The sequence below is a fragment of the Camelus ferus genome, chromosome 8 (assembly GCF_009834535.1).
Source record: "Camelus ferus isolate YT-003-E chromosome 8, BCGSAC_Cfer_1.0, whole genome shotgun sequence".
Lineage (NCBI taxonomy): Eukaryota > Metazoa > Chordata > Mammalia > Artiodactyla > Camelidae > Camelus > Camelus ferus.
Window position 1 is genome coordinate 58,860,164 of NC_045703.1, and position 27,308 is coordinate 58,887,471.

Below are 27,308 nucleotides of genomic sequence, written 5' to 3' on the forward strand. Positions count from 1 at the left end.
GCAACGTCATCCTCTGTGACTATTACTAAGGAAATTTTGAGCACTTAACCGTGTGCAGGAGGACTATGAGGGACAAGTTCCCAGGGTTCACGGTACTTCATTACTCCTTACGGGGAGGTGGGTACTGTTGCTGCAATCCCAGCATTGCCAGGGATTAGAAAACACAAGTAAATGCCAAACTGGAAGTGGCAGCAGGGCTGGGTGTGAACTCAGGGGTGTGGGCCCCAGTGCAGCATCTGGGCACTTCCCTCAGTGGAGAGACAGATGTGTTTCCTTATTTAAGTAGGTGAATTTATACCATGTCCTCTTCTTGTATCTGTAGCTGAATGACTTGAGGAACAAGATGCCCCGCTTTTCTGAGGGTCTCGCTGCAGATGCAGCATTTCCTGTTGGCTTATGAATTCTTGGCTTCCATCGGATTTCCTAGGAGTGGTGTCCTGGCACCTAGATTTCTCAAAAGCTTCCTGGGAGGTTCTGATGCATCCACCAGTTGGGTGCTGGGAGCCTCACACTGACACAGTGTTTTTCCCTGGGAATTTCTTGGCCCTGTGAGGCAGGCAAGGGTGTGAGTTAAACCATGGCTTTGGCATCAGGCAGTCCTGAGTTGGAGGCCTGGCTGCTTTGCTTGGTAGTCGTGGAATCCTTGGACTGTCGCTTGACTTTTCTGAGCTGCTGTTTGTCCATCTATTCAGTGAGGAAAATAGGTCCTGTGTCCGAGCGCTGTCCTGAGGATTACAGATGTTGCTTGGAAAATGTAGCCTGGCACACATTTGCCACTTACATAACACTAGCTGTTACTAGAATAAACGCTGCATAGACAGGGACCAAATGACATGGGGCATTTGCATGTGGACTGACCGCCTTTATTCTTTTCCTGTTTCTTCCTCCTGCCCTCCTGCCCTCCTGCCCTCCTCCCCTGCCCTCAGGACGGCTCCCTGGGAAACATCGATGACCTGGCGCAGCAGTATGCCGATTATTACAATACCTGTTTCTCCGACGTGTGCGAGAGGATGGAGGAGCTGCGGAAACGGCGGGTTTCCCAGGACCTGGATGTGGTGAGTGGCCCCTGGGAAGGTGCTGTTGCCTGGCTCGGGTGCTCCTGGTCCACTGTCCCCTCCTTGGCTCCTCTAACGGTTGTGCGTGGGGCGTCACTCTGTAGGCCATGAAAGAATCAACCCAGTTTGGTGGATATCAAACTGAATGAGTATTTGTTGGGGGCCATAATGATCAAATTTTTGTATTCATTAGAAGACTGTTTTAATTTTATTATTATTTTTTAACTTAAGGGAAAAGAATGTTTTCACTCTTGGCCCACTACATTTTTACTGACTCTAAGCCAAAAAAAAGAGGTCTAGTCTAGTTCCTTCCTTCCTTCCTTCCTTCTTTTTTTTAAAAACAAAATAAAATTTAAAGAAGCAAGAAGCCACCCTAATTTGTCAGCTAGCAATAACCGTGTTGGTGTTTTACCAGATCTTTGTTTGGTGTTTTTCTGTGCATTTTTGCATCAGCAATGTAATTCTTGCTTTTGTACTTAACATTTTATTATAGTTCTTCTGTGTCATTAAGACCTCTTTGTAATCACCATTTTTCATGGCTATATTCTCTTCTCTCACTCAGGTGCATTGAAATTCATTTTGTTGCTTTGTAAAGACCTTTATGTGTACAATTTGTGGAGCATTTGAACTTGCATGTGATAAATAGTAAACAAATAGCTTAGGTCTTTATAATCTGTGTGTGTGCTGGTATTTCCATGCTGTGCATTTACAATCAAGTACTTTACTGAAACTTTTGCATTTATTAATTTAAATTTGCTGCGTATTTTATTCTTGGATTCATTTTGGTTCAGTGCTTTACAAATTGTTTTGTTTCACTGTGGTGCCCTTAAGAACACTTCAGGAATGGGAGGCAGAAGAAAAGGCTCTACCCTCCATGTCTCCTCATCTGGGCCAGCTCCTTTTTGAGCATCTTTTATGTATTAGGGGGCTACGTAGATCTGTTTTGAGTAACAGGGTGCCTCGGCTTTTAAAAAAAAAAAAGTTTGAGAACTACCAATTCAATTGAATCCTTATCTTTTAAAAAATTTTCCATTAATCTACTTAGAGATGAAAAAATAAGTAACAGATAATTCTTTTATTAGTAATTTCTTTTATGTTTTAAAAGCCCTGTAGGATAAGGGACACAAGTAGTTTAGGAACCATAGCTGTATGTTCCGTATGTGGATGTGATTCACTTACACTTAAGATGCTGGTGTTCGTATGCACTTTCATTTTTTTCCTTAACTCAATCCACGTAAAGATTTCTTAGGTCAGGAGTAGCATTATATCACAACTGTCACATAACTATTGATCCTTCTTCCTTATTCAGGTGACTTAGTGTTCTACAGGGGTGGAGTTAGTATATTAGAAGTGATTGAAGCCGAGAAGCATCAGTTGAGGGCAGAGAGACATCACCCTGGGAGCCCGACACCATGGCCCAGGCAGGTGCGTGGGCGTCATTGTTACCAAGGGCTTCTTGTCTATAACTTTGTCCTCTGGCATGTGAGAGGAGGGTTATTTCCCTCCTTTAAGAAAGTATCCTCATGGGACAAGACTGTTAAAATTAATTAGGCTGTGTTGGGGCACAGTTGATGAAAAAAGGCTTTCCTTTTGGCGAAATTGTGGCCAAACAACAGCTTAATTATTGCAGTGAGTTCTTGAATGTTGCGATTTTGACCTTGGATCACAGTCTGGTAGCATGCTCTGTGGCTTCCCTGGATATGTCACCGTGCAAGGAACTGACAGCTGTGAATTGGCAGATGATCCTTGATAAGACACTCAACTGCTCGTCCCAACACTCTGGCCAGTTAAGAGGTAGGGTTACCGTAATCTTCCCACAGTGCTTGGGAACCTCAGAAGGCAGCTTCTAGGTGGAAAAAGACTACTGCCTGGACCATGGGATAAATAACTTCTTCCCATTTAGACAGATGGGCCTAATTTGGTGTGCTCTGTTCCAGAGCTACAGAAGACGGTATGGGGGAGAAGACACCACGTGCACTAAATTAGTTGTCATTGAAGGTGCAGGAATGTGGTGGTGGGTAAAACTGATGGGCGCTAATTCCAGCTAGGCTGGAAACTCTCTTCATCCTTTAAATTGTAGTTAGTGAGAAAAGTAAGATTCCCAAGTCAGCTTATTCAAGTTCTTGATGAGATTCCAGGCAAATGCTGAAGACCGACCAGATAAGATGCTGCGTGTTTCCTGTGTTATTCACACGGCGCGGGAGTCCAGAAATTAGAGGTGTTTTAAGGTCATCATTCAGGTCATGCATGCATCCCCGGCAACTTAGGGAATGTTCCCTCATGATGGTTAGCTCATCACAAGTTGAGTTCTTACTGGAACTCATTTTCTTGAAAAGCTGTAACTTTCAGTTCATCATGCATCAGATTTTACCTGTATTTCTAGACTTTAAATTCTACTTTTGGACGAGTAGACAAACTTATTCCCTGCTCGGCTGTTGGGGCAACTTCAGTCTGAGGATTTGCAGCTGAATACTCTTTTCTGTGCTAGTAAGTAGCCCCAGAAGTGAGACGACTTGGAGGAGAGTTAATCCAGCAGCACTCAGAGGAAATAGTAACACATTAAGGGTCAAAAACATTTTCTAGGGAAAAAGTAGCAGTAAGTTTGTTGTAGAAGAAAATCATTAGAGACAGCCTTGAGGATGGAGAGTTTTGGGTGATGGGTTAAACTGGTTCTTTGAATTTGTTGCACTTCAGATCCTCTGGGTAAGTTTAGGGGATTGAAATTTTCTATAGACGGAAGAGATATTAGATATTTATGTTTCGCTTTAAAAAGTCCAAAGTCCAGGGTCCTTAGGAGCTAATTTCATGTTAACTGGAGAACCTAAAGACAAACAAGCCAAAAAGTCACCTTGCCTACAGAGATACTTGACTTAACCCTGAAAAATAAAGGTTTTGATAATTATGTTAGTAATTAACATTCTGGACTGGGTATCAAGCTGCTTCTCCAGGATCTAATCACCCAGCTCCTGACTGGAATAAAGCACTTACTCTGATAAAATGTTTTGGGGGCCAGTTATTGTAGATGAAGATAACAGTACAGATGGGTGAGAATTCAGCAGTATAAGCAGAGATTATGATTCAAATTTATCATTATTGTGAGAATTTTTATTTAGCACTAAATGGGCTCTAAAGGAACCGTGTGCTTGGACCACAGCCTTTGTCTCTGCTGGCGATTAGGACATTCGTGCATGTGAACAGCAGGGAAGTTGCCCATATTTCCATACATTTGGCACATCTGAGCACCGTGTGTTTTTTTGGCTGCAAGAAGTTGCATTTGGAAATGACAGCAGCTTTCCAAGTCCATGATGGGCCTATCTCTAGTGATGCTAAGTCTGACATCTGTCAAAGTGACACTATGGCCAGGAAGGGGACACATGCAGCCTCTTATTACCGGCGGTGTCAGCTTCCTCGGTGACTCTGAGGTTGAGTCCGCTTGGATGTTGGCAGAAAGCAAGTTTACACAGTGGTTGGTGTAGCAAGCCCTGATGGAGAAGTTGCCACTTATAGCATGACCCTGGATGACAATGGCCAAAGCTTGACTAGGACTCTGGGCCAAATCATCATCACATCTGTATGGGCCCCAGGAATCAGGAGCCCAGATGAGACTCACCCAGGTCTTTAAGGACCAGGAATAGAAATAGAAATATTGCGTATTATCACAGAGAATTGTGATGTCACAACCGTTGCCAATGGTGTAGGGCTGATTCTGGGGCATAATTATTGTTCCTTGCAGTTTTCGTAATTTAATCTTTCAAGGTATAATTCTGGACTAAGACAGAGGCAGTAAGAGTGGTGTCTGTCGTGACTAGAGGGGATGCTTGGAGTTTCTTCAGACTCTGCCACTCCCAGCGCAAGCCCAAGCTGGCGTCCTAGCCTCTGGGGCTGTGGCAGTGGCAAAAGGGTGTGTGAAACATGATGGAAAGAGGCTGGGGGAGTCCGATAGATGTGGGTTCTAATTTTGGCTGTTTTACTTAGCTGGCAAGTTGTGTAAGTATTCCAAGTCCCAGTTTCCTCACCCATAAAACGGGGGAAGAAATATCTCACAAAATTATTTTGAGGATTAAAGGAGAAAACTGCTGTGAAGTACCTGGTCCATCATCTTCAGTGCCCTCTAACTAACTGTTCATTTCTTCTCCTTCCCTTCTCTTCCTGATTCAGAAACTGTAGTGATGCTGGAGCTGTTATTCTAATTCCTTAGTATTTATTCACATGAGTGCAGAGATTTCTTTTAACTTTAATTTGGGTGTATCGCAAACATACATAAACAGCAGATTAGAACGAACTTCCCGTGCCTCTTGCCCAGCTGCAGACGTTACCAGCATCCTGCCTTTCTCACTTCAGCTTTACTCTTCACACCTGCTTAATTATTTTTCAAAAGTTCTTTGTGAGGTGAAATCTACATACTGAAATGTACACATCTTAGCCGTCCAGCTTTGTCAAGTGGACGTAGCCGTGTCACCCACACCCCAGCATGACGTAGAACATAAGCCATCACCCTTCTGAGTTCCCTGATGTCCCTTCCCAGTAAATCCTGGTTTGAGCGCAGGGATTTTTGTCAGTCTGTTTTGGAGAGCAGTGCCCAGCACATAACAGGTGCTCAATGAGTATTTGTTGAATTCATTTTGTGTATGTGATTATTTCAAGCTTTTTAATGAGCTTCAAGCATGTATCTGAGACTTTATCCTTCAAGGAACAGAAATAAAGCTGTATTCCCCATCCACAAAGAGGTCACAATTTAGTGGGGGCTTTAGACAAGTAAACAGACTACTAAAATGCTGTGCTGAATACACAAGAGAACTCCTGACTCAGTTTAGGAAAATCAAAGAAGGCTTCCTGGAGGAGGTGATACCTAAGCCCAAAGGTAAAGAACATGGAAGATTAATCTGGTTGGGTAGGGGGGTATAGACAGTGCAGAGTAATTTAAAGCAGAGGTCACAGTGAAAAGGTCAAAAATTGAGAGCAAAAATGTGGCTTTTACAGGCCACTAAGAGTTTACTGTGTTTGGAATCAAGGTATAAACAGATGTGCAGAGAAAAGATACATGCTGTTCTTTCACAGGTCCGTGGTTATTAATGATATAAAAAGATAGAATGTTGTTCTGATTCATCACCATTCACCAGACAGAACAAAAAATTGCCATTTCGCAAGAGTTGACTGGCTGGGCCAAGGTGACCTTGTGGCTTCACACAGTCGGGTGGATGTTGTCCAGTCTCTGTGTGGGGGTTCTTGTTGTATTTTGTTGACTGCTCTTCTTTTGTTATTTGCTAGAGACTGTAAAGCATGTGGAAAACAGGTTTCCTGTACCTTTGTTTTCCTTGAATATTCAAGAAAAGATATTCAAGAAAAAAATAAGGTTTACCCCCATTTCAGTGCATAGGGAATGCTGGCTGCCCCAGGAGCCTAGATGCTCCCGGAATTCTGAGTCTTACCCACAGGATAAATAAGTGATCTGTGTTGCAAATTGTCCTGAGTTTAAGTATTCAACTGCTAAAGCCCAACTGTTGCTCTGAGGGCATTTGCTTTTGTTTTGTTTCATTTTGTCTTAACTGACATTATCTGCCTAGCTTCGGGCTACTGTTGATTTGCAGATTGCAGTCAGAAACAGTGGGCATTATATAGGGAGTCTGAACCACATTCTGCTGTGGGATTCACACACTTGGTATCAAAATACACTGAGGCATTATGTCTTAAGCCAGATGGTAATACAGTTCTCTGCTCTGGCTCCCCTCAGACAAAGTCCCATTTGTAGTCAAATGCCCGGTCCCAATTTAGTCAGCATTTTTTGTACATTGCACCACGTTAACATGGACATAAATAGATCTCTTGGCTGCCAGATTTGATCTTGGGATCCCGTACCTCTTATAATTAAGAAAGTTTTTATTATGCTGAAGATCAGTTTTAGCTGTGCTTCCATACTCTTAAGCTTAGAGACCTTTGTGGACTGCTCATACCATATGGAAACAGACTGATTAGATGTGTTCTTTGTGATATAATAGTTGAAAGGTCTTTATCAGACTTTTAAAAGTCTTTTAAAATATGAATCAACAATATGAGCTTCTTTTTCTGGTTTTGCTCCTGAGCATTCAGAAATGACTGATTTTGTTTGTTTGCTTTTATACACAAAGTGTGCCTGGGGGATTAAAAACCAAAATAGCATTCTGCCCAAAATACAAATGCTTGTCAGAAAGGGGAAAACGTCTGAGCCTTGTCATTGTTTTTCATTTACATACATCAGGGAGAATTCCTTAGTGTTAATCAAATTCACAGTAATTGGGGAGAAAAGCCAAGGAATTAAAAGTAAAAGAAGCCACTTTGATGGCAGAATCTAGGCTTGGAGTGGAAAGGAGCGCCTCTGATTTTGGAATCAGGGGCTGGACAGGAAGTCAGAAGGCTGTGAGCCCTGGCTGGTGTTGGCACACACACCTGACATTGGCCTCCTGACCTTCTAGGTCCATATTGTAGACGGATCTCTCACCACAGCTCCTGTGTACCAACCTAAATGACTAAGGACAGAAAAAATTGGGCTCCAGAGCACCAAGTATATTAACCTGACCTGTCTCTGGCCATCTCTTATGAGAAGATCATTCCACCCATGTCAGCAGTAGGTTTTGATTTGCAGCTGCCTTTTTGTTCAGTTTGGAAGTTTTGAGAATTGTATTTTAAAGAGAAGAAAGCAACATGGTAAAATGTTGAGCTAATTTCTTTGTTCCATGCAGTTGATTCAGTTATTGGTGAGTGGAAGGACACGAACTAACTCAGTGACTGGAAAACACATCTTAGTGCCCTCAGAGCACAGCCATTGCCTTTCCTTTAATATAACACTGTATTACTCAAAAAAGAACATCGGATTCTAGCCCCCCCCCCCCCCCCCGCCATGTCAGCCTGTGTATTAGAAATGGAGGCTTAATTTATCACCTATAGCAGTAGTGTTAAGAGTTTGGGTTCAGGAATAAGCTAGTTTTTCTACCTCTGGTTATTCTGAGGCTTATGTATAAATCATATATTTTAAGGGATAGTTTGAGAGACTTTCTACGATTATTTAGAATATGAAGATGTTGGAAATTGTGGTACAGCAATGCCATCCATCTCATGGGCCCCAGCAGAAGCTGATGGAACTTAATCAAAAATAAATCAAGGGTAAGTCCAAACCAGATTGGAAGTACATCATGAATATTCGTGAACATCTGGATGTGTTTGTGGGAGTGTATGTTATTTTTTAATGTGTGCGACAGCAGAGATGTGGCTTCTTAACAAACATGCCAAGAGGAAGACAGATTTCCAGCTGTGATTTCAAAGGCTATTTTTGTTTGTGTGTGTATCTCCTTTCTCCTTGGGGTGTGGGTTTCACTTCTCCAAGATATTCCTTTGATCTCTTTCCTTTTCTGGAATCTGTTTTGATATTCTATCTGAATTCTTTGTTGGAGTCAATCACTTGACTCGTGAAGATTAAATCTTTCTAAAGGAGAATTTTAACTTAAGAAAAAACCCACTATTTAATGGTTTTGATGACTCTTTTAAATGCTGGTGATTTTATGATAATTATCAATTAAGCTATTTTGCATCATTGATCACCAGTACAACTTGACATGTGTAAAACTCATGGTTTTTTATCTGCCTCACTACTTAAGGTACTGCCAATAACTAGAAAGGAAGGGTAAGTTATGAGGAGGCTATAATAATGGTGCTGATAATTATCACAGTAATGACATTTTAAAAGTACATTGGAGCTTATGAGGCATCCGCATCTACTACCTTTTTTAGTTCTTCTAATATCCCTGTGAGATGGGTATTAGTAACCTTATGATTTCGGTTGGGCAGAGGCAGAAAATAATGCTCCTAAAGGGAGGCCATATAACCTGGTGGGGAACACCCGGATGTATCTCTCACCTGTCTGGACGTTCACTGCCTGGGACCTGCTAGGGACCTCAGTTTGGCCATTGCCTGATGGAGATGACAATGGCTGCTTCATCAGGTTGTTGTAAAGGTTAAGAAGATGTTTGTAGAGCACTCGGCAGAGTTCCTGAGTACATGCTAGAGCTCATTGACTATTTGTAATAAATGTTTTATTCATCATAGAAATACTTAATATTGATAAGAGTAATAATCATAAAAATAGGACTTGTTAAAAATCGAATAGCTGATAGGTATCAGAGATGGGATCTGAAACAAGATCACTGCAAAATCTCTGAATCTCCCCAGGCCTCCCCCTAACCTTGCATTTCACTCTCAGGAGAGACCTGCCCCCACCCTCTTCTCCCCCAACTCCTCCTCCCCCAACCCTCCCCATGGAGTAAATCTTGAGTTACAGAGTAGTTTACGTTTTTGGGTAATATGATATAAATGGGCAATATTATAAAGAATAATAGAATAAAGAATAATTTTATTATAACAATTATAATAATGTACTCAGTATTATTTTTTTTAACCCTACAAAATTCCTTAACGTAGAAGTTTTTTGTTTTTTGTTTTTTTTTTAACGTAGAAGTTTAAATTCTCCTAACACTTACCAGGGATAACAGTTCTATATGGCTGAGTTTTAAGTAGCTTCCTGGAATTTCACATTTCCTATTCATTCTTTCTTTACTTCTTCATCTCTATCTCTTTACATACACACAAACGTACACTCACATACAAACGTACATGATGTTTTATCTAGTGGCAGAGTTGAAGCAGTAAACGAAAAGAGGGTTGAGTCATTGCTAGAGATAGTCGTCTGATACCGGTAAGAAGTGTTTGCAAATGGAGACAGAAAATTTAAAAAGGAAATAGAAGAACTCAAAAAGGTCAACAATCTGGACTGTTTAGAACAGGGGCCAACGACTTTATAGATTAAAAAGAATCTCTTCAATTCTGTTTCCTACATTGTCACAGAATACAGGAGAGTGGACGTTCAAAGAACTCCATTCAAGAAAGTAAAGTAATATGAAAAGTAAAAAGTAAAATAATAAAATAAGTAAAGTAAAGTCAAACATTTAACTGTTTTACTTGTAGCCTTTTCTTGAAAATTCAGTTTATTTAACAAGATAACCCACTGTTAGAGGGTTTTATTATTTTATAATCTTTGTGTATTATGTAATAGCTATTTTAGAGATGGCTGAATGATGGCATATATTATTCTTCCTGAAAGTGAGTACAGGGAACTGGTAAAATCAGCAAAGTAAAAACAACATTTACTGGTTTTCTGGTGTGTTTCAGTAACTCAGGTGGTGTCACGGGGAAGATTTAGTAACAGGAAATATAAGCCTCATTTCAGAAAATTCATGTTGCAATAGGACAAGGCAGCTAAGGATAAGATTGTATTAGTCATATTCATAAGTAAGTGATCCATACAGATCTGCTTACCACAAATTCTAGCTCTCCATCAGTCCACATGGAGATGCAGTAAGCATTAAATGGACAATAGAAAAGGTACAGGTGGTGATGCTTGTTGGTTGGAAAGCTTGGCTGAGCTGATGGGGAAGAGCAGGAGCCGCAGGCCAGGGTCAGGACTCTGCGGTCTGAAGTCAGGTACGAGGCTGCCTTCTGAGTAAGTGGACAAGAGCTTGTACAGTTGCCCCGTTTCTCCTGTGCCATAAGTTAGACCAACACAAGAAAACAGCTAAGGTTTGGATGAATTTAATAGGGCTAGACTTATAAGGGCACTTAGAATGATAATGCCGACTCTAGTAATAACCAAGATTATATATACATATATAGTAGGTATCTTCTTTTAACTAAACACACAGCTGATTGTGTTTTTTGTAAAACATTTATTGTGTGCAATGTGAAAGCACACAGGACGCATTATGTCTCTTCAGAACACTCCCATAGGGCTTTTTAAAATGAGTTTTTTTATTGAGGTAAAATTCACGTACCATAAAATCATCTTTCAAGTGTGTAGTTGCCTGGTTTTAGTATATTCACAAGGTTGTGCAATCTTCACCAGTCCATTGCAGAATCCCATAGTACTTTGCATTCTGTTTTTCACCATTCTGTAGTGAGTGTGTAATAAGGACATTCTTCATACTGTATTTCCATGGCTAGAAGAGTTCCCAGCATGTCGTAGCTGATCAATACAGAGTTGTGGGATGCATGGAGAACAATAACTGGGCGTTTGGGGGACCTTTGGGTTCCTTTCCTCAAAACGTGGGGCTTTCTTAATATTCTTATAGTTTTTAAAATGAGCATGAATAAGAAACTTTCTTTAAAGCAAGAAAGATTTAGAAAGTATAATCCTGGGGGGGGGGGAACTACCTTTATTACAGAATGAATCTGCTGGCTAATAAAAACATAAAATGTGTTTTCAAAAAGGTTCAAACTTCTAATTAGAGTAGATGCTCCCAATGAAAATATATTTGATAATAAAAAAATCACTTTCATGCTTGAAAGTTTGCTTATATAGACCTGTTTTTAAATATGGTTCTAAGGGATGGGGTTACTGTCTTAAAATGGGTATCCAAATGTAACAATCCAGGATCCAATGAGGATGATTGTCATAAAAACTGGAGTAGAAAAGTGCATTTGGTACACCCCCATTCCCCACCCCCAACCCCATCTTTTCCAAACTGACCCTTTCTCCCCCACTGTGTGTAGTACCCTGTTGAATTTTCTGTTCCATCTGAAGGTGAACTTTCCAAGGCAGCAGCTTGCTCTCCATCCTTCCTTCCTTCCTTCCTTCCTTCCTTCCTTCCTTCCTTCCTTCCTTCCTTCCTCCCTTCCTTCCTCCCTTCCTCCCTTCCTTCCTTCTCTCTTTTTTCTTCAGTTTAACTCAAGTGAGCCTATTTGTACGTCACATGCAGCTGCAGAATAGCAGAGAGGGAAGGAGTAATAAGGCAGGTGTTGGAAGCTTGGGTGAGGACCCAAGGAGGAATCAGTATTAGCTCTTCGTGGACTAGGAAGAGGTGGTTGTTGCTGCCCAGAGAGCAGCTGGACTAAAATCCCCAGATTACAGACCTTCCTGCCAACCAGTGAGCAGATGCTCCAGTGAGGGGCCTCTCCTCCCCGGCCCCTTTCCTCTTTGCACTGCGCACCCTGACTGTGGGGGTGCGGAGGCCCCTCTCATAGGCCTTGCCTGTCCCAACAGCCCTGGCTTCCTAGTTCTCACCTCTGCCTGGGGTCACCCTGGGTGCGTCTGGGGGTGTTTATGTGAGTGTGCAAGTATGGTTGGGTGTATATGTGTATAAGAGAGAAAGAATGAATATCAACAAATACTGGTGGCCGTGATTGTAGAAAATACCGAGAAGGATGAGTAGGGATGAAGAAGATCCGAGAAGACACACCTTCTGCCCACAGCTTTTCATCCCCCAACCCTCTTTTGCTAGTAGTTGGTTCAGCAGCACAGAGAGCAGGAGATTCTGCCCCAGTCCCTGCCTTCTTCTACTCCAGAGCTGGCTTGCATCAGGGCTGAGAATGCAAGATGTCAAGGAGCTCTCCTGCCCACGTGTTCCTCAGCAGTTCCACCCCTCCCTCACTCACCTCCTTCCGTCTTCATTCCATCCTTTCACCACCTGGTCCTCTGTCCACCTGGAGCCCATGCTCACTCCTGGGCCTTCACTGCCCAGGGGACAATGGCCACTAGTGACACCTCGTGGCTGATGGGAGTGAAATCTGTTTCTGAACTGCAAGAGATAAAAAAGAAGTTATAAATAAACGCAGTTGGTATATGATATTTTAATTTGTTGTGTTATGTATATTACTGTTTGTATACTGATTCCTAAATTCAGTGCTCAAGCTTATCCATCAGTATCCAGCCGAGAGGCAGCCAACAGGTATAGGACGTTCTAGGATGACTTATGGGTGATGTGTGGCACATAAACACTAAGAGGTTGGGTGCAGGAATCCAGGGAGTCCAGGAAGGACTGGGCCCTAGGGGACTGGACAGAGGGCAGAAAGGAGCAAGGAGAATCTGGAGCCAGGGGGACAAGCCTAGGAAGGCATTGTTCATTGCAAGGGTGGCAGTTAGGAGGGTTGAGCTTGTTTTAGTTTGGTTTAGCCTTTTTTTTAAGTTTAAAAATTTAGTTTTTTAAAGATTGTTGTAAAATGTGCATAACATAAAATTTGCCATCCTGACCCTTTTTAAGTATACATTTCAGTGGTGTTAAATATATTCTCATTGTGCTGTCATCACCACCATCCATCCGTCTGCAGGACTCTTTTCATCTTGCAGAAGGGAAGCCCTGTGCCTACTAAACAGTAACTCCCAGTTCCCTGCACCCCCCCACCCCCACACTCCTGGCAACCATTCTACTTTCTGTCTCTGAATTTTAGCCTTTCTAAGTACCTCATATAAGTGGAATTATATAATATTTGTTCTTTTGGCATTGGCTTATTTCACTTAGTATAATGTCTCCTCAAGGTTTTTCCATGTAGCAGCATATGTCAGAATTTCCTTCCTTTTTAAGACCAAATAATATTGCATTGTACCACATTTGGTTTATCAATTCATCCATCAATAGATGGTTGAATTACTTCCACCATTTGGCTATTGAGAATAATGCTGCTATGAACATGAGTATACAATTATCTCTTTGAGTCTCTGCTTTCAATTCTTTGGGAATACATATACCCTGAAACATATGGTAATTTTATTTTTAAGTTTTTGAGGAACCTCCATACTGTTTTCCAGGGCAGTTGCATCTGTTTACATTCTCACCAGCAGTGCACAAAGTTTCCAATTTCTCCACATCGTTGCCAATGCTTGTTCTGTTCTTTTCTTTCCTTTCCTTTTTTTTTTTTTTTAAAGAATAGCCATTCTAATGGATGTGAAGTGATACCTTATTGTGGTTTTGACTTGCATTCCCTAATGATTAGTGATGTTGAGAATCTTTTCATATACTTTTTGGCCATCTGTATATTTTAAGAGAAATGTCTATTCAAGTTTTTAGTTTCCATCTTAAAATTGGGTTCCTGTTGTTGTGTTGTAAGAGTTCTTTATATATTCTGGATATTAATCCCTTATCAAATAAATACGATTTGCAAATTTTTTTCCCTATTCCTTCGGGTACCTTTTTACTCTGTTAATAGTGTCCTTTGAAAAGTTTTATAATTTTGATTAAGTTCCATTTATGTAATTTTTATTTTGTTGCTTATGCTTTTGGTGTCATATCCAAGAAATCATTGCCAAAGACAATGTTATGAGACTTTTCCCCAATGTTTTCTTCTAAGAGTTTTACTAGTTTTAGCTCTTACATTTAGGTCTTTGACCCATTTTGAGTTATTTATTGTATGAAGTGTAAAGTACTCCCTTGGCTTTTATTGTCATGCAGTATATGCATTATTGCATAATTTGAAGAGATTTGCTATAAAGAAAAATAGTCCCTGTCTCCCTTCCACCCCATTTCTTGCCTCTAGACTATCATTTACCCACTACATTTGTCACTGCATCCTGCTCTAATGCCACCTCCTCTGCAGGCTCTTTAGTGGTTCCCTAAGGGAAGGAATACTTCTCATAAGATGTCTCTTCTTTCCTAGCTATTATTCATGTATTTGTGTCATCCCATCTACCAGATTATAAGCACCAATATAATATGGCTGGCTTTAATTACATCCCAGTATCCTTCAGAGCATTTGCCACAGTAGCTGGTGCCTCATGGTGAGTTACTTGTACCTTGCAGAGGCTAATGATTACTAACTGTATATCCAACTATTAAGCGTTATAAGATGATAGTATTGCGTGAATAGCAATGTTGAATTTAAACATTCTCCTGTTTTAATTTTTTGAATGAATAATGAAGTTCAGTTTTGTTTTCTTTAAAATGTCATAATAGACTATGAAAATTGCCATCAATGTTATAAGAGAATTAGAGAAGAGTAAGACAATAAGAAGGGAAGGATTTTTATACCCACATCACCTTGAGGCTAGATAAGAAATTTCATACATAAGTGGCTTCAAGATTGTCCTTAAAAACTACAAATCTAAATTTAAACCCAAACAACAGAGGAAGTAGATTCCCTGTGCTTCTACGAAAGTGGACCTGCTGTAGGCATTCATGGGGCACATATCAAATGACTAAGTCTGGTCCCTTTAAGAGTCACTTTCACCACAGACCAAAATGAAACATTCCGACTTCCCTGCTCAGAAGTTGCCTGTGGAAAACCTCCTGGTGCGTCAGGTAGAGGTTGTGAACGCACCTCTGGTAGAGTAACAGTGAGTTTAGGGAGTGTTTTGTAGAGCGAGCCCAATGAGTACTCATGGCTAAAATACTGAGGTGAGTGTGTTTTTGTTGAAAAAGAAAGACAATGCTGCAGAAAGCAGTGCCCATGGTTATATTTTTAATGTTGCATGTTCAAATCACAAAGGAAATTCCTTATACTCTGGAATAGTTATTGGGTTTTTTTTGTTTTGTTTTTGTTTTTGTTTTTTAATCTCAAAGTTCTTAAAATTCTCAGTCGATTCTCTTGACAAAAGGCATACCTTCCTGTAAACCAATGAACCATATTCCCACCATTACATGTTCTCTCTAGGACAATCTAAATTATGAGTTGCACAAAAATTCACATTCCATAGTAAATGGGAGTCTCATAAGGTAATAATAAACAACCATATCTCATTAGAGGTAGTAGGTGTTCCAAGATGGGCTAGCTGTGAGAAGGACCTTGTTATAAACTAATAATAACACTCTGTAATGTCACAAGCTACCCAGTAATATAATAAAGCCTTGTCCATATTATCTGTGACACAGACATAAAAATTGCCTTCCAGGCCTGTATTTTTATTTAAGCAATTTCATGAAATTTATATTTATATGATTAAATATAATAATCATGTGATCCAGTCAGTCACTATGTATTGATTGAACCCTTTACTACATGTTCTGGGATCTCGGAGAAATTCAATATAAAAATTTTTTCCCATTATACAAACACATATAAACTAGGAATGGACAAAGTTTTATGTAATTCAGCATTATGTAATTACATTCAGTCAACATGTATGGAGTCTTCACCATGTGCAAGGCTGTATATAAAACTATGACATTAGAAAAATATCATTTGGGTTTTTTAGTAATTTTCTGTGTAAAATTTGATGAAATTAATATGAAGCATTAAACCCCCTTAAAATTCCCAGTTGTTTGAAAATATATTCTCAGAGACCATAATGGGAATATTTGCCATAGCTTCTGGGCAGGCTACACTCTGGATGGATTTTCAACTAGTTTTTCAAATCCTTAATCTCCATTTTGGTAAAATTCACGTTATGTAACCTTCACAGCCTGAAGCTAGACTTTGAACCCTGATACTTAGGACTCGTCATAACTTGTAGTCGTGGTGTTAAAGTAATACGTATGTGTATGACGTATCATATTTCAGGATGTTTAAGAGGGTTACAGTTTCGTAAGTAAGAGGGATTGTTTTGGCTCGATTTTGATTTAAGGACTGAGAAAATCAGAGTTCACTTAAGAAATGATTAAGAAGTACTAAGTGTTTGCTTTTCATGTAAATTTCAACTTGTACCTCACTCTGTCTTGGTAACAGTAGTCGGTATCTGCTTAGCTCCTGGCACTTGGAGATAAAGATTCTTTAACAGGCTACAGTTACCCCTAAAGAATCCATGCATTGAAGAGAAAAAAAAAAGTTGTTTAAAAAATGATATAGTGATTCAATAGAGTATTTGTTGTTTGGATTTTAAACTTACGATGTGTGCCGTAGTCACTTCAGTTTGTAACAAGTCCCCAGAGTTAGAACACTATATCATGAAGTATATAGGAACGGAGTCACAGGAAAATCATTATTGTCAGAAAAAAGAAAGAGGTATTTCTTAAAGAAAGCAACTCAGTGATTCTGAATAACACCAGGGTTTTGATAATGGGACTCTGTAGGGAAGTGTTTACCATTTAAAAAACCATGTGAACCTGGTTTGTGTATTGATTTCTTACCAAATGCAAGAAACTTAAATACAATTTTAGTAGGTTGAGCTACTTTAGTATTCAGTTAGTTTTGATTCATGGTTGGATGTTCAAGGGAGCTCAGTGCAGTTCAGTTTCCGTTAAGTCAGTGAGATGAAGTAATTTGTAGAGTAGGTTGTACCCATATCCTGGAAGCCTTGGGTGCCAGTTTAATAATCTGACAGTGTTTGATTGTTAAAAGGGACATGTGAACATTTTTGACTAGAAGAATGACACGAGCATTATACTCCCAGGAGGTGTGATTTATCAGTAGTGGACTCAGCTGTCCCGATGAAAGGGCTGGAAGTCTAAGCAAAGCTACCAGGTGTAGAAATGGACTTGAGGCAAGAAACATTTTGCTGGAGGAACTTAGAACTTAACTGAGTCTGTGGAAGGGACACTGAAGATGCGGGGAGGCTGGTGTGGCTTCTTTACAGGTGAGAGAGACAAGGAGGCTGGGTGTGGAGATCAGGAGCTCGCTTTCTAACTTGTGGGGGTGGAGGTCCCTCCTTTCAGACATTCTCGTGGAGCTGTCCAGCCATGGACTTGAGAACGGGGGCCTCCAATTTAGAGGGGCAGCTGGAGTGAGAGGGATACATTCTGAGACTTATTCCTCGTCGTCTTCTTGACACCTAACTTGATGTGTGGCCTTAGATGAGTGGGTCTGTGGGAGGTGGATGGAGGCAGTGGGCATAGAAAATTCATTCAAGAAGTGTGATCTTTGGTGCTGAAGGAATGAATGCAATGAGTAGAGTTAACCCCCCCATTCTCCCTTCCTGCATTCCTTCCTCCCTCTTTTCCTTTCTTCTCCTTCCCCTCCCCTCACCTCCATTTTTCTTTCTGCGGGGAGAATTGAACATGTTTGTGTGCCAAAAACAGACGAATAATGATGAAGAAGAAAAAAATTAAAGGAAGACTAAATATATGGGGAATTGTTCCTCCTTTTTATGAAGTCTGTAAAAACCGAAGAAGTGTGACGACCTTCCCTTTTTGGAGAATGAAAAATATTTAAAGCGTGGGTGGCTTTCAGATCCTACTTTTGCCAGGGGCACATCATTAACATTTACAGCAAGCAAGAGTCATCCCAAAGGTTTTTTACTTTTGTCTGTATAATATTTGCTAAAAAGAAAGGTAATTACTTCAAGAAATCGAGGAAGCACCCAAATAATTAGGTTTGAGCCCCAAACATGCTAAGTATTAGGTCATAAGGCACAGTCAGAAAGCAGATAGCAGAAGGAATTTCTAGAGTGTTCCTGAATGTACAGTTGACCCTCGGACAACAGGGTTTTGATCTGCAAGGGTCTATTTATATGCAGAGTTTTTTCTATGGTAAATACAGTAGCACTGCGTTATCCATGGTTAGTTGAATCTTTGGATGTGGGGGAACCTCTCACATTCGGAGGGCCGACTATAAATTATATGTGGATTAACCCCCGCAGCGTTCAGTGGTCAGCTGTATGCCCATGTGGACATTTTGTTGGTTGCATGGTTTTAGTAGGTAACTGACTGCAGCAGACTCTCAGGCAATAGAGCAGAGTGGTTCAGGTACATTTAGGAGGCAGGCAGAGGGGAGAGGAAATCCTGGCTTTTCCACTTACCAGCCATATGACTGGGAGCAAATTACTTAATCTCTCCGAGCCTCAGTTTCTCCTTCTGTAAAAAAGAGAGAGATATAATCTCTACTGTTGAAGGCGGCAGTGAGAAACAGGGAATTCTTTTCTTTTAATTTACTCAACATTTATTCAGCACCTATTATATCCCAGGCACTGGGGCTGCAAAAATGAGGGAAACAGGCGAAGTGTCTGCCCTTATAACATGCTTGCTACATTCTGCAGAGCCCAGAAAGGATGAATATGTTTCTCAAGAGGTAATGCTTATGAAGTGCCAGGCACAATGCCTGGCTGTGCTTACTATGAACCAACATCACTGACATCAGAGAGAGCAGAATGCTTGCCTGCCTGCTTGCTTGCTTGCTTGCTTGCTTGCTTGCTTGCTTGCTTGCTTGCTTTCTTTCTTTCTTTCTTTCTTTCTTTCTTTCTTTCTTTCTTTCTTTCTTTGATGACGAATGGGTAGGGCTTCCATTGGCCGTTTAGTAATTGGTGCTGAATATTTTTAATTCGGGGAAGGAAATCACTTAGTCCCGTTGGTGCACGCATGTCCACTGAATTATTTATGTGTTGATATTGGTCGATGAGAATCGTTTCTATGCCTAGGAAATTCTGGTCACTCTAGAGGGCCTGGGTACTGATGTTCATGGACTCTGCTTCTTCCACCTGTTAAATACTAAGCACCAGCAAAGAATATCACTTCTCTGACCTTTGATAGCTTTGACCCAGGCTTTTCTCTAAAAGGCCCCCTTATTATGTCACTCACACATTTGGGGGAGAAAACAAGATTGATAAAAAACAATACTTGAAGAAAAGTATTCATTTTGTAGGAAATGTACCTACAGGTGATTTTCTTTCAAAAAATCAAAGGAAGACCGCTGTTCAGGTTTGACTGTCACTTCAAGAACTTAAAAATTGGTACCAGTCACCTAAGAGCCGGCAGGACATAGGTCACTGTAGAGCCATCACGATGGTCAGTTAATTATAGGAGAGAAAGCCCAGGTGGGAAGGAGGCAAGCTCCAGTGGCTGTCGCAGGAGGAATACAACTATTTGGGGGAACTACCCACAAACCTCTTAGCCAAAGGCATTACGTTCAACTTACCCACTTAATCATAGGATTCCCTTTGGCAGAAGGAGGCATTCATAAAGAGGGAATGAGATGTCCTACCCTCATTCATTAAAAACAGACTTCCTAGTTTTTCAGAAGCCAGAAAAGCTTTTTGTAATTGCAGCCTGGAGAGGTAGAGGCGATCCCACACATAAACCTACAACCATCAAGGCACTTGGCTTAACTGACCAAGCGAGTCTGGCCAGGACCTCAGAGACTCTGGCCTTGGTGTTTACAGGTTTCAGTGCATCCCAGAAGGCACTTCGGTGCTGTGACTCACTCTCCTACCTGGAAATGACATCTGCACAGACAAGGTTCAATAGGTTCCCTTTTCCCTCCCCTGGAATTGCTTGTTTTCAAAGGACTAGATGAAACAGAGCAAGCTCTTTGAGGCGTCTCTGAAAGTGAGACATTGCTTGTAAATAGTTTTTTCAGGTGTCCTTCATATCTTGTTCAATAATCCCCACCAACTGTATGCTCTTTTTGAGGTATTCTAATGAAAGAGTGGTAGGTTTACAACAGTCTGCAAAGAAAATAGTCTAGGTCCTGCTCAACTGGTAGATAGACTTTAAAAATAGCTCTTGAATTTTGCCATGTGGAATGCCATGTGTGAGCTCCCAGGACAACATGTGTGCTACACATCGCAAAACACTTCACAAGTGTTACCTAATTAAACTGCACACTCTCTGACAGGTGGCAGGCTCCTCAGTGTCTTGCAGGAGAAGGGAGCTACTGAGTGTACAGCACCCGTTCAAAACAGTGTCTTTGTATCTTGGGGTTGTGCTGCCGCAAGAGAGAATGAGTCTTTGCTGGATTACAATTGAAATAGTTAGGTAACCCAAGACCTTCCCTGGGACATGAATAATTATTACATGAGATTCATTACTACCCTTAGCAACTTCAGAGTTTTGCCAGATAAAGCCAGTGCTTGATGGCAGGATCAGAAACGTGTTGCGTACAAAGACCAGTATGGGGTACAGCCCCACCCACTGGGGCGGCTTCATGGCAAGGATCTAGCAGAGGGCTCAGGTCTCCAGTAGGGAGATCACGTCTGGGCAGGCAGCAGGTGATGGGGTCCTCAGGACAGAGGAGTCAGGTAGGGGCAGCACTAGGAATCTGAGAGCAGCTCCTAATGGATGTCTGTCCATCGTTAAGTCTGTGAGCAGGTGGAAGGGACTCCGTCACCAGGCCGACCAAGGATGGGGCAGAACCCTTGTCCTGGGAGACCAGCAAGGTTATTGTGCAGTTATCAGAACAAAGCCTTGGAAGGAAGAGAACAACAAAACATAACACTTGGGTACAGGCTAAGAAGCAGGGGCAGAGGACAGGGATTCAGGAAGCTAAAGATAGCGTGGCTGTCAGCACTGGAGCACCGACCCGAGGGCCGGGAGATGTAAGCTAGCAATTCAGAGGGTGCATCCTGCAATCAAATAGACTTAGCGTAAGATCTATAGCACGTGCCTCAGTCTCCTAGTTGGCAAAATGGAAATAGTAAAATTTGTTACCTTACAAGATTTTTGAGAAGATTAAATGAAATATATAAAGTGCCTAGAATGGTATGTGGCGCTAAGTAAGCAGTTGATAGACATTGGCAACGATGGCAGTGAAGTGAAGAAGGTGATAGTGATGGTGACAATGGTGATGATGGTCATCATGTTGATGATGATGAACCAGAAAGTACTGCAGAAGTACCTGCTCCTCAAGACAGAACTGGCCCCAGGACACGTATGCAATTTATAGGCGGAGATCCCGTGATTGCCAGCAGGTGGGGAAGTGGGTTGCAGTGTGAGAACTAGCCTGGATGAGCACTTGAAATTGCTTGGTGTTCAGGAGGTACATTGATAGGTAACCCTGAGGAGTTTGCTGCTGCTCTTTCTGTAGTTACTTGGTAACACCTTGGTGTGGATAAACTGAATCGATCCATCAGTTCAACTTTTTAAATGGATACCACTTGGATATAATTATTTAAGAGAGGATTTTCATGAAAATAATGATTTGCTTTTATGTATCTCCAAATGACTCGGTTCAGTTTTTCCCCTGGTTGCCTGCTCAGGATAAGCAGGGACAAATGGCATTCTGTGTCAGCCCTGACGTGTGCTAGGAGATAAGACAGCTTAACAAGGTTTCTGTCCTTCCTTAAACATGTTTCTGTCATTGTTTTGCCTTTATTTCTCAACATACTGTTTCATACTTTGTGGATCAAATTATTCAATGTCAGTACCCAGGGATTAAAAACATAAGAGAAGTTTTAATTCAGTTGATAAAATGTTTATTGGTTTCCTACTAAGGTAAGGCACTAGGCTTTCTGTGCCATGGTCCTTCTACTTCCTGTCCTCTTCTACTGTTCATTCATTTATTCATCCAATAGATATTTATCATTTAGATACTTAATCTCTATTAGGCACTTTACTAGGTCTTGAGATGTTAATGATGAGCAGCCTCTACCCGAAAAGCTTCCGTGAAATCCTCGTAAACGAGTATAGACAATTGCAGTGTCGTGTGGTTAAGTGCTCTGATGGGAGCCCCTGACAGTCTTAGGGGATCAGGGAAGGCCTGTGGAGAGGGCCACGTCTTTAATTTTCCTAAAGGTCTGTCCAAAATATCCATTAACTTCCAGACTCCAGATCATGACCTTAAAGGCCTGAGACAGTTTTGATGCAGCCAGTCTTCTCCCCAACATTGAATCTTGCCTGGCGGTTACACCCGCAACCCCATATTCCTTTCCATCTCCTACATTTTTGGTAAAATTTGAGGTGGGTACTTGTTCTCCTGTGGCTACTTTATGGCAAAGAATGGAAGAATCTTCCATTTTCAAAGATCATTTTCTCTTTAGTGAGATTAGCATTTTCATGAGTTGTTAAGGTCCTGGGTCTGGTGATTAAAACTTGGAATAATAGTTAAAGAGACTCTTCATAGCAACTTTCAAAATGTATATATCTGACACTTAAAATTTTTACTAGGATGCTCTCTGTTTCTCCTGGCTTTAGGTTTTGTGGCAAAGGTGAGTACTCTGATTCTTAGGTTCCCTTCATGTTGAGTTTTATGGAATTAATGAAAAATGCAAGTGTTAGTGTTTTGAGTTTGCATACCTTGGCTTGATAAGAAAAGCATGAGTGATTTGGAGGTGATACTGTATCACTACTGGGATTACTTCTTTTTTTTTTTTCCTTTAGGCAGACCTGACGATACCATGCAAGACTCTGTTCCCTTGATTCTTCATGAAGCAATCATATCTCTAGGTTCATTTCAGCCTTTGGAGGGACAAGTCATATTCAGGGACACAGCCAGGTCTCCTATCCAGTTTCCCAGTCACATTGGTCATTGTGTTTCCACTCCCTGCTTTTATCTGCTCTGCTACAGATACTCGGAAAAGGGCTGTCCATCTGTTTTGTGCCCTTGGAGATCACGTCCGAATGTGTTTCCTGTTTGTACTCTTTTGAGGCTTTGTTTGTTTTCTTTCCTTAGAAAAAATTGCTGTCTGCAAGGGGGAGATTGGCTTACTGTTTGTACACATGCAGATTTTCTGGGCATGTAATATGCATAATCTTACACGAAATAACCGTTTTCTAATTAACATCTCAGTGTTATTTAGGTGATTGAGGCTAGTTAAGAAACGAAAAGAAAATACTTCTGACGCTTTCTTTCTGTGCTATAGGAAAGGAGAATTTGACAGGGCAGGTTAAGAGAAGGGGAAGGTAAAGCAAATTTTCTGTGAGGAAAATTCCAAATTATTGATGTTTCAGAATCTTTAATATTATAATGCGATTTTTAAAAGTAAGGTACTATGAAGTGTGTGTTGGTGTGCTGAATAATGTATCTTTAAATGACAAATGTTCCACAATGATCTATTTGTAGAAAAAAAATCAGTCATCATGTGAGATTTAAAAAAATTAACATACATCTTTGATGCCTTTGGATATCCTAAGTCTCAGTTACGTTACGGAATCTTGACAGTGCGCTATGTGTATATGTAAATTTTGAAACAAATCTGACTCTAGGTCTATAGAAGGAATAACATTAGGAAAAATACACTTTAAATAGAAACACTTTTGTTTTGCTTTCTGGTTGTACAAGTAGTACATATACATTATAAAAAAATAAGAAAATATGGAAAATCCTAAAAAACAAAATAATTATGCTTAAGCCTCTAACCCCTGCCTCCACCTCAAATTTAATTTTTTTGAATTTTTTTTTTAATAGACTTAAAGTCAGTTTACAGTGTTGTGTGAGTTTCTGGTGTACAGCACAATTCTTCAGTCATACATGAATATACATACATTCATTTTCATATTCTTTTCCACTGTGAGCTACTACAAGATATTGAATGTATTTCCCTGTGCTATACAGTATGAACTTGTTTATCTATTTTACATGTACCTGTCAGTATCTGCAAATCTCAAACTCTCAGTTTATCCCTACCCTCCCCCACCCACCCCAGCAACCACGAGTCTGTATTCTATGTCTGTGTCCACTTCATATTTAATCATATGTTGGCTTATTTTCTCCCAGGCTATTGTCTGTACATATATGTTTGTTCAGCATATAGTTTAGTACTTACTAAGTGCCAGACACTGCTGGGTTCTGGGGATACACAGGTGAACAAAACATACAGAATTTCCTGCCCCAGTGGGATTTACACTCTGTCTATGTCTCCGTATATACCCAAATGCACATTAGGATCCAGCTGTGCGTCCAGTGTGCTTGCTTATGTTCCTTAACCTTTAAGGAGCACTTTCCCCTTATTAAATACTCTTCAGTGTTGGGATTTTTAATGATTATATACTTTTTTATCTTGTGAATGTACCATAATTTATTCAATTTAAGCTATTTAGGTGTTTTGTTCTTACTAAAAAAAAAAGGTGTCTTTTGTTATTTAGATGTTTTGTTATTTAGGTTATTTATTGTTATTTAGGTACTTTTTGTTATTATAAAAATAAATAACCATGAATATCTTCAAATGCACATCCTCACCTTCATCATTTATTATTAACCTTAGGGTAGATTATTAGATATGGGTTTAGCAGGTTGAAAAATAGGAACATTTTAAAGACTCCTCATACATTATTAAATTACCATATGGAAATATTATACAGTTTGCATTCCCATTAGCAGCATGACTATTTCTAAGAATACACATTTTTATATCTTTATTTCTGTGACTCATCTCTTAAACTCATTTGCCCATTTTTCTATCTACAGTAGGGTTTTTCTTATTTATTTATCAGCACTCTTTATATATTGAGCCATTTAGTCCATTATCATGTATGTAGCAAAATTTCCCCTAGGTGGAGAATATACGTTTTTCCCAACTTTCCTACCAACCAAATCAGGAGAAGGGAAATGAGGAGGAGGCCCCTCTCTTGGTGTGGATGAGAAGTTGTATTTTAAACCAGAATCTCTCTCCATAGCCACAGCAGCTATGGCTCAGTTGCTGTGATTGTAGAACCTGCAAGAAGTAATGCCCAAGAAATACAGTAGTTCTCCAGACAGGGCTGCAGTTAGTGCCTAAGCTGGCAGAGCCATGCAGGTACGGGGAAGCATGTGGGCAGGAGGAGTAACTTCAGGAATGAGTAAATGGTACTCCTTCTTGCCCCTCCCACTATATAGTAATCATGGTACATGTGAATTTAATTGGTTTCCAAAAAATAAGTGCCATCTCTATGTACCTCGGAGTACATATAGATATATTTCAGGCTTGTAGAAGGAAAAAGTCAGGCCTTGTGGTTGTGGATGAATGAGCAATGAATGAGATTCTGACAAACAGCTGCTGTTCTGAACAAGGGGATAGATTTATGCTTAAACCAGAGTAAACTATGCAACCAGGTAATAATTTTGAGCAATGGAGTACGTTTGCTACGGTAACTGTTCAAGAAACAGATAAATCACAGTAATTTCAACATGGCACTTTAGCCATTCAGTAAATGGGTATTTTAGATTTCATTTGCTTCTGAACTAAGTTCAATAATTTATAGAGTGAGTCATTCAAAGATTAATGCTCAGAAAGGAAGAAAATCACTGTACAAGAAGAGAAACATATCATTTTATGTACATTACATTGGGGCTTCGTCTGCCTGTGTTTCCAATATAAACCTGAGTTTCAAGCTTCTATAATTATAGCAGTAAGAAGTATGCCCTGGGCTAAAATTTGACAGTTGTCTTGACTTTCTAAGATTCCAATTTTTATTTTATTCTTTCTTAAATACTATGACATCTACCCATGTGTTTTAAAACGTTTTACATGATTACTATTAATTCAAAAGTCATTTCTTTCAGAAGTAAAAGTCTGTGGCTGATGATTTCTGAATGCACTGGAATGTCATTGATTGTCATTGATAACGAGACTTTTTAAGATGGTTACAAAACTTTTAAGGATGGTTTGAAAATATGATTCAAAGAGTGAGAAAGAGGACAGTTAAATGTCACAATAACATTTGAATTTTATAGCCATGAAGACAACAATAATAATGCTTTAAATCACGACAAAATGTGAGCCAGTTTCTTAGAGGCTTTATTTAAATTTGGTATCTCCAGTTTGGTCAGGCTACATAACTTTGAAAAATTCGTATTCAGACACCCAGTCTGCTTACTATTCAGTTCAGATGTTATTTATATGATAATATGGAAGCTTTGGTTTTTTATATTCTCTGTTATATTCGTCTTACTTGACCGTGAGCTCCAGAGGTCAGTAACTATTCTTTATACCCAGTATTTCAGCTAAGTACAGAGTTGACACTTAGGAAATATTGGTTGAATAAATGACTACATGAGTGTTTATTCAGTTACAGGCTGTCACCAACTTCTGAAGATTATCTATTTTAAAATGTCACTGGGTTAGGACTTGTTCTTTTTCCTGTAAAAATATAATGTAAAAGGTTAATTATCCCACAAAGGCTTATTTAATTTCCAGCAATTACACTTTAGCACAATCACTGTAGTTGACAGAGGTCTGGATCAATTTCTGAAAGAGCCCCCATCCCAAGGAGTAGACAGTCCCATGGTCACACGGTCATGCTCAAATACTCCAGTTGTATAGATTCCTCATGTTGTAAATAATTCGTTCTGTTGTTGGATACCTGGCTTTACCTGCCCCTCCTCCTTTTTTAAATGATGTTAAGCCCATCTCTTTCCTTCTACTTTAAATCCTTAGTCTTGATCGTCCCCTTATAGAACACTGAAGACCAGGCTGGAGTTTAGCTGTGACTCAGGATACACTGATCCCTTCGATCTCTGGACCACTGAATCCCACACTGGAGACAGCTCTGAGCAGTCCTGTCTGGGGCAGCAGTTCTCAAAGTGTGGCTCCCCGGTCAGCAGCATGAGCCTTACCTGGGAACTTGGTAGAGATGCAGATTAGTGGGCTTTCCCCAGATGGACTAAATCTGGAATTCTGGGGAGGGGCCCAGCAATACTGTTCAATAAGCCCTCTAGGTGGACTGCAAGGTAGCAAGTGTGGAACCACTGTTCTAGGGTCTGCTGGAGCGTGGTCCCAAGGTAGGACCTTAATGTGAAATTTCTCTGGGCAGTGAGCTCAGAGGTGGTATGCACTTCATCAGCCAGCTGCGCGGCACTCTGCTGCCATACATCATGGTCCAGGGCCTTGGAGCTGTTGAAAGAGTTTGGTTCAAGGTTCAGGCATGTAGTCCAAGGTGCAGTGGTCAGACGTGGTAGCAGCAT

At 40.4% G+C, this 27,308-nt stretch overlaps 1 protein-coding gene across 1 annotated transcript in view; it reads left to right on the forward strand.

Moving 5' to 3' along the window:
- The window catches only part of SASH1 (SAM and SH3 domain containing 1), a 168,262-nt gene that overhangs the window by 38,414 nt on the left and 102,540 nt on the right, over positions 1 to 27,308 (forward strand). Inside the window, 1 exon segment of the mRNA XM_032485114.1 lies at positions 927 to 1,055. Coding sequence (XP_032341005.1) covers positions 927 to 1,055 — 129 coding nt within the window.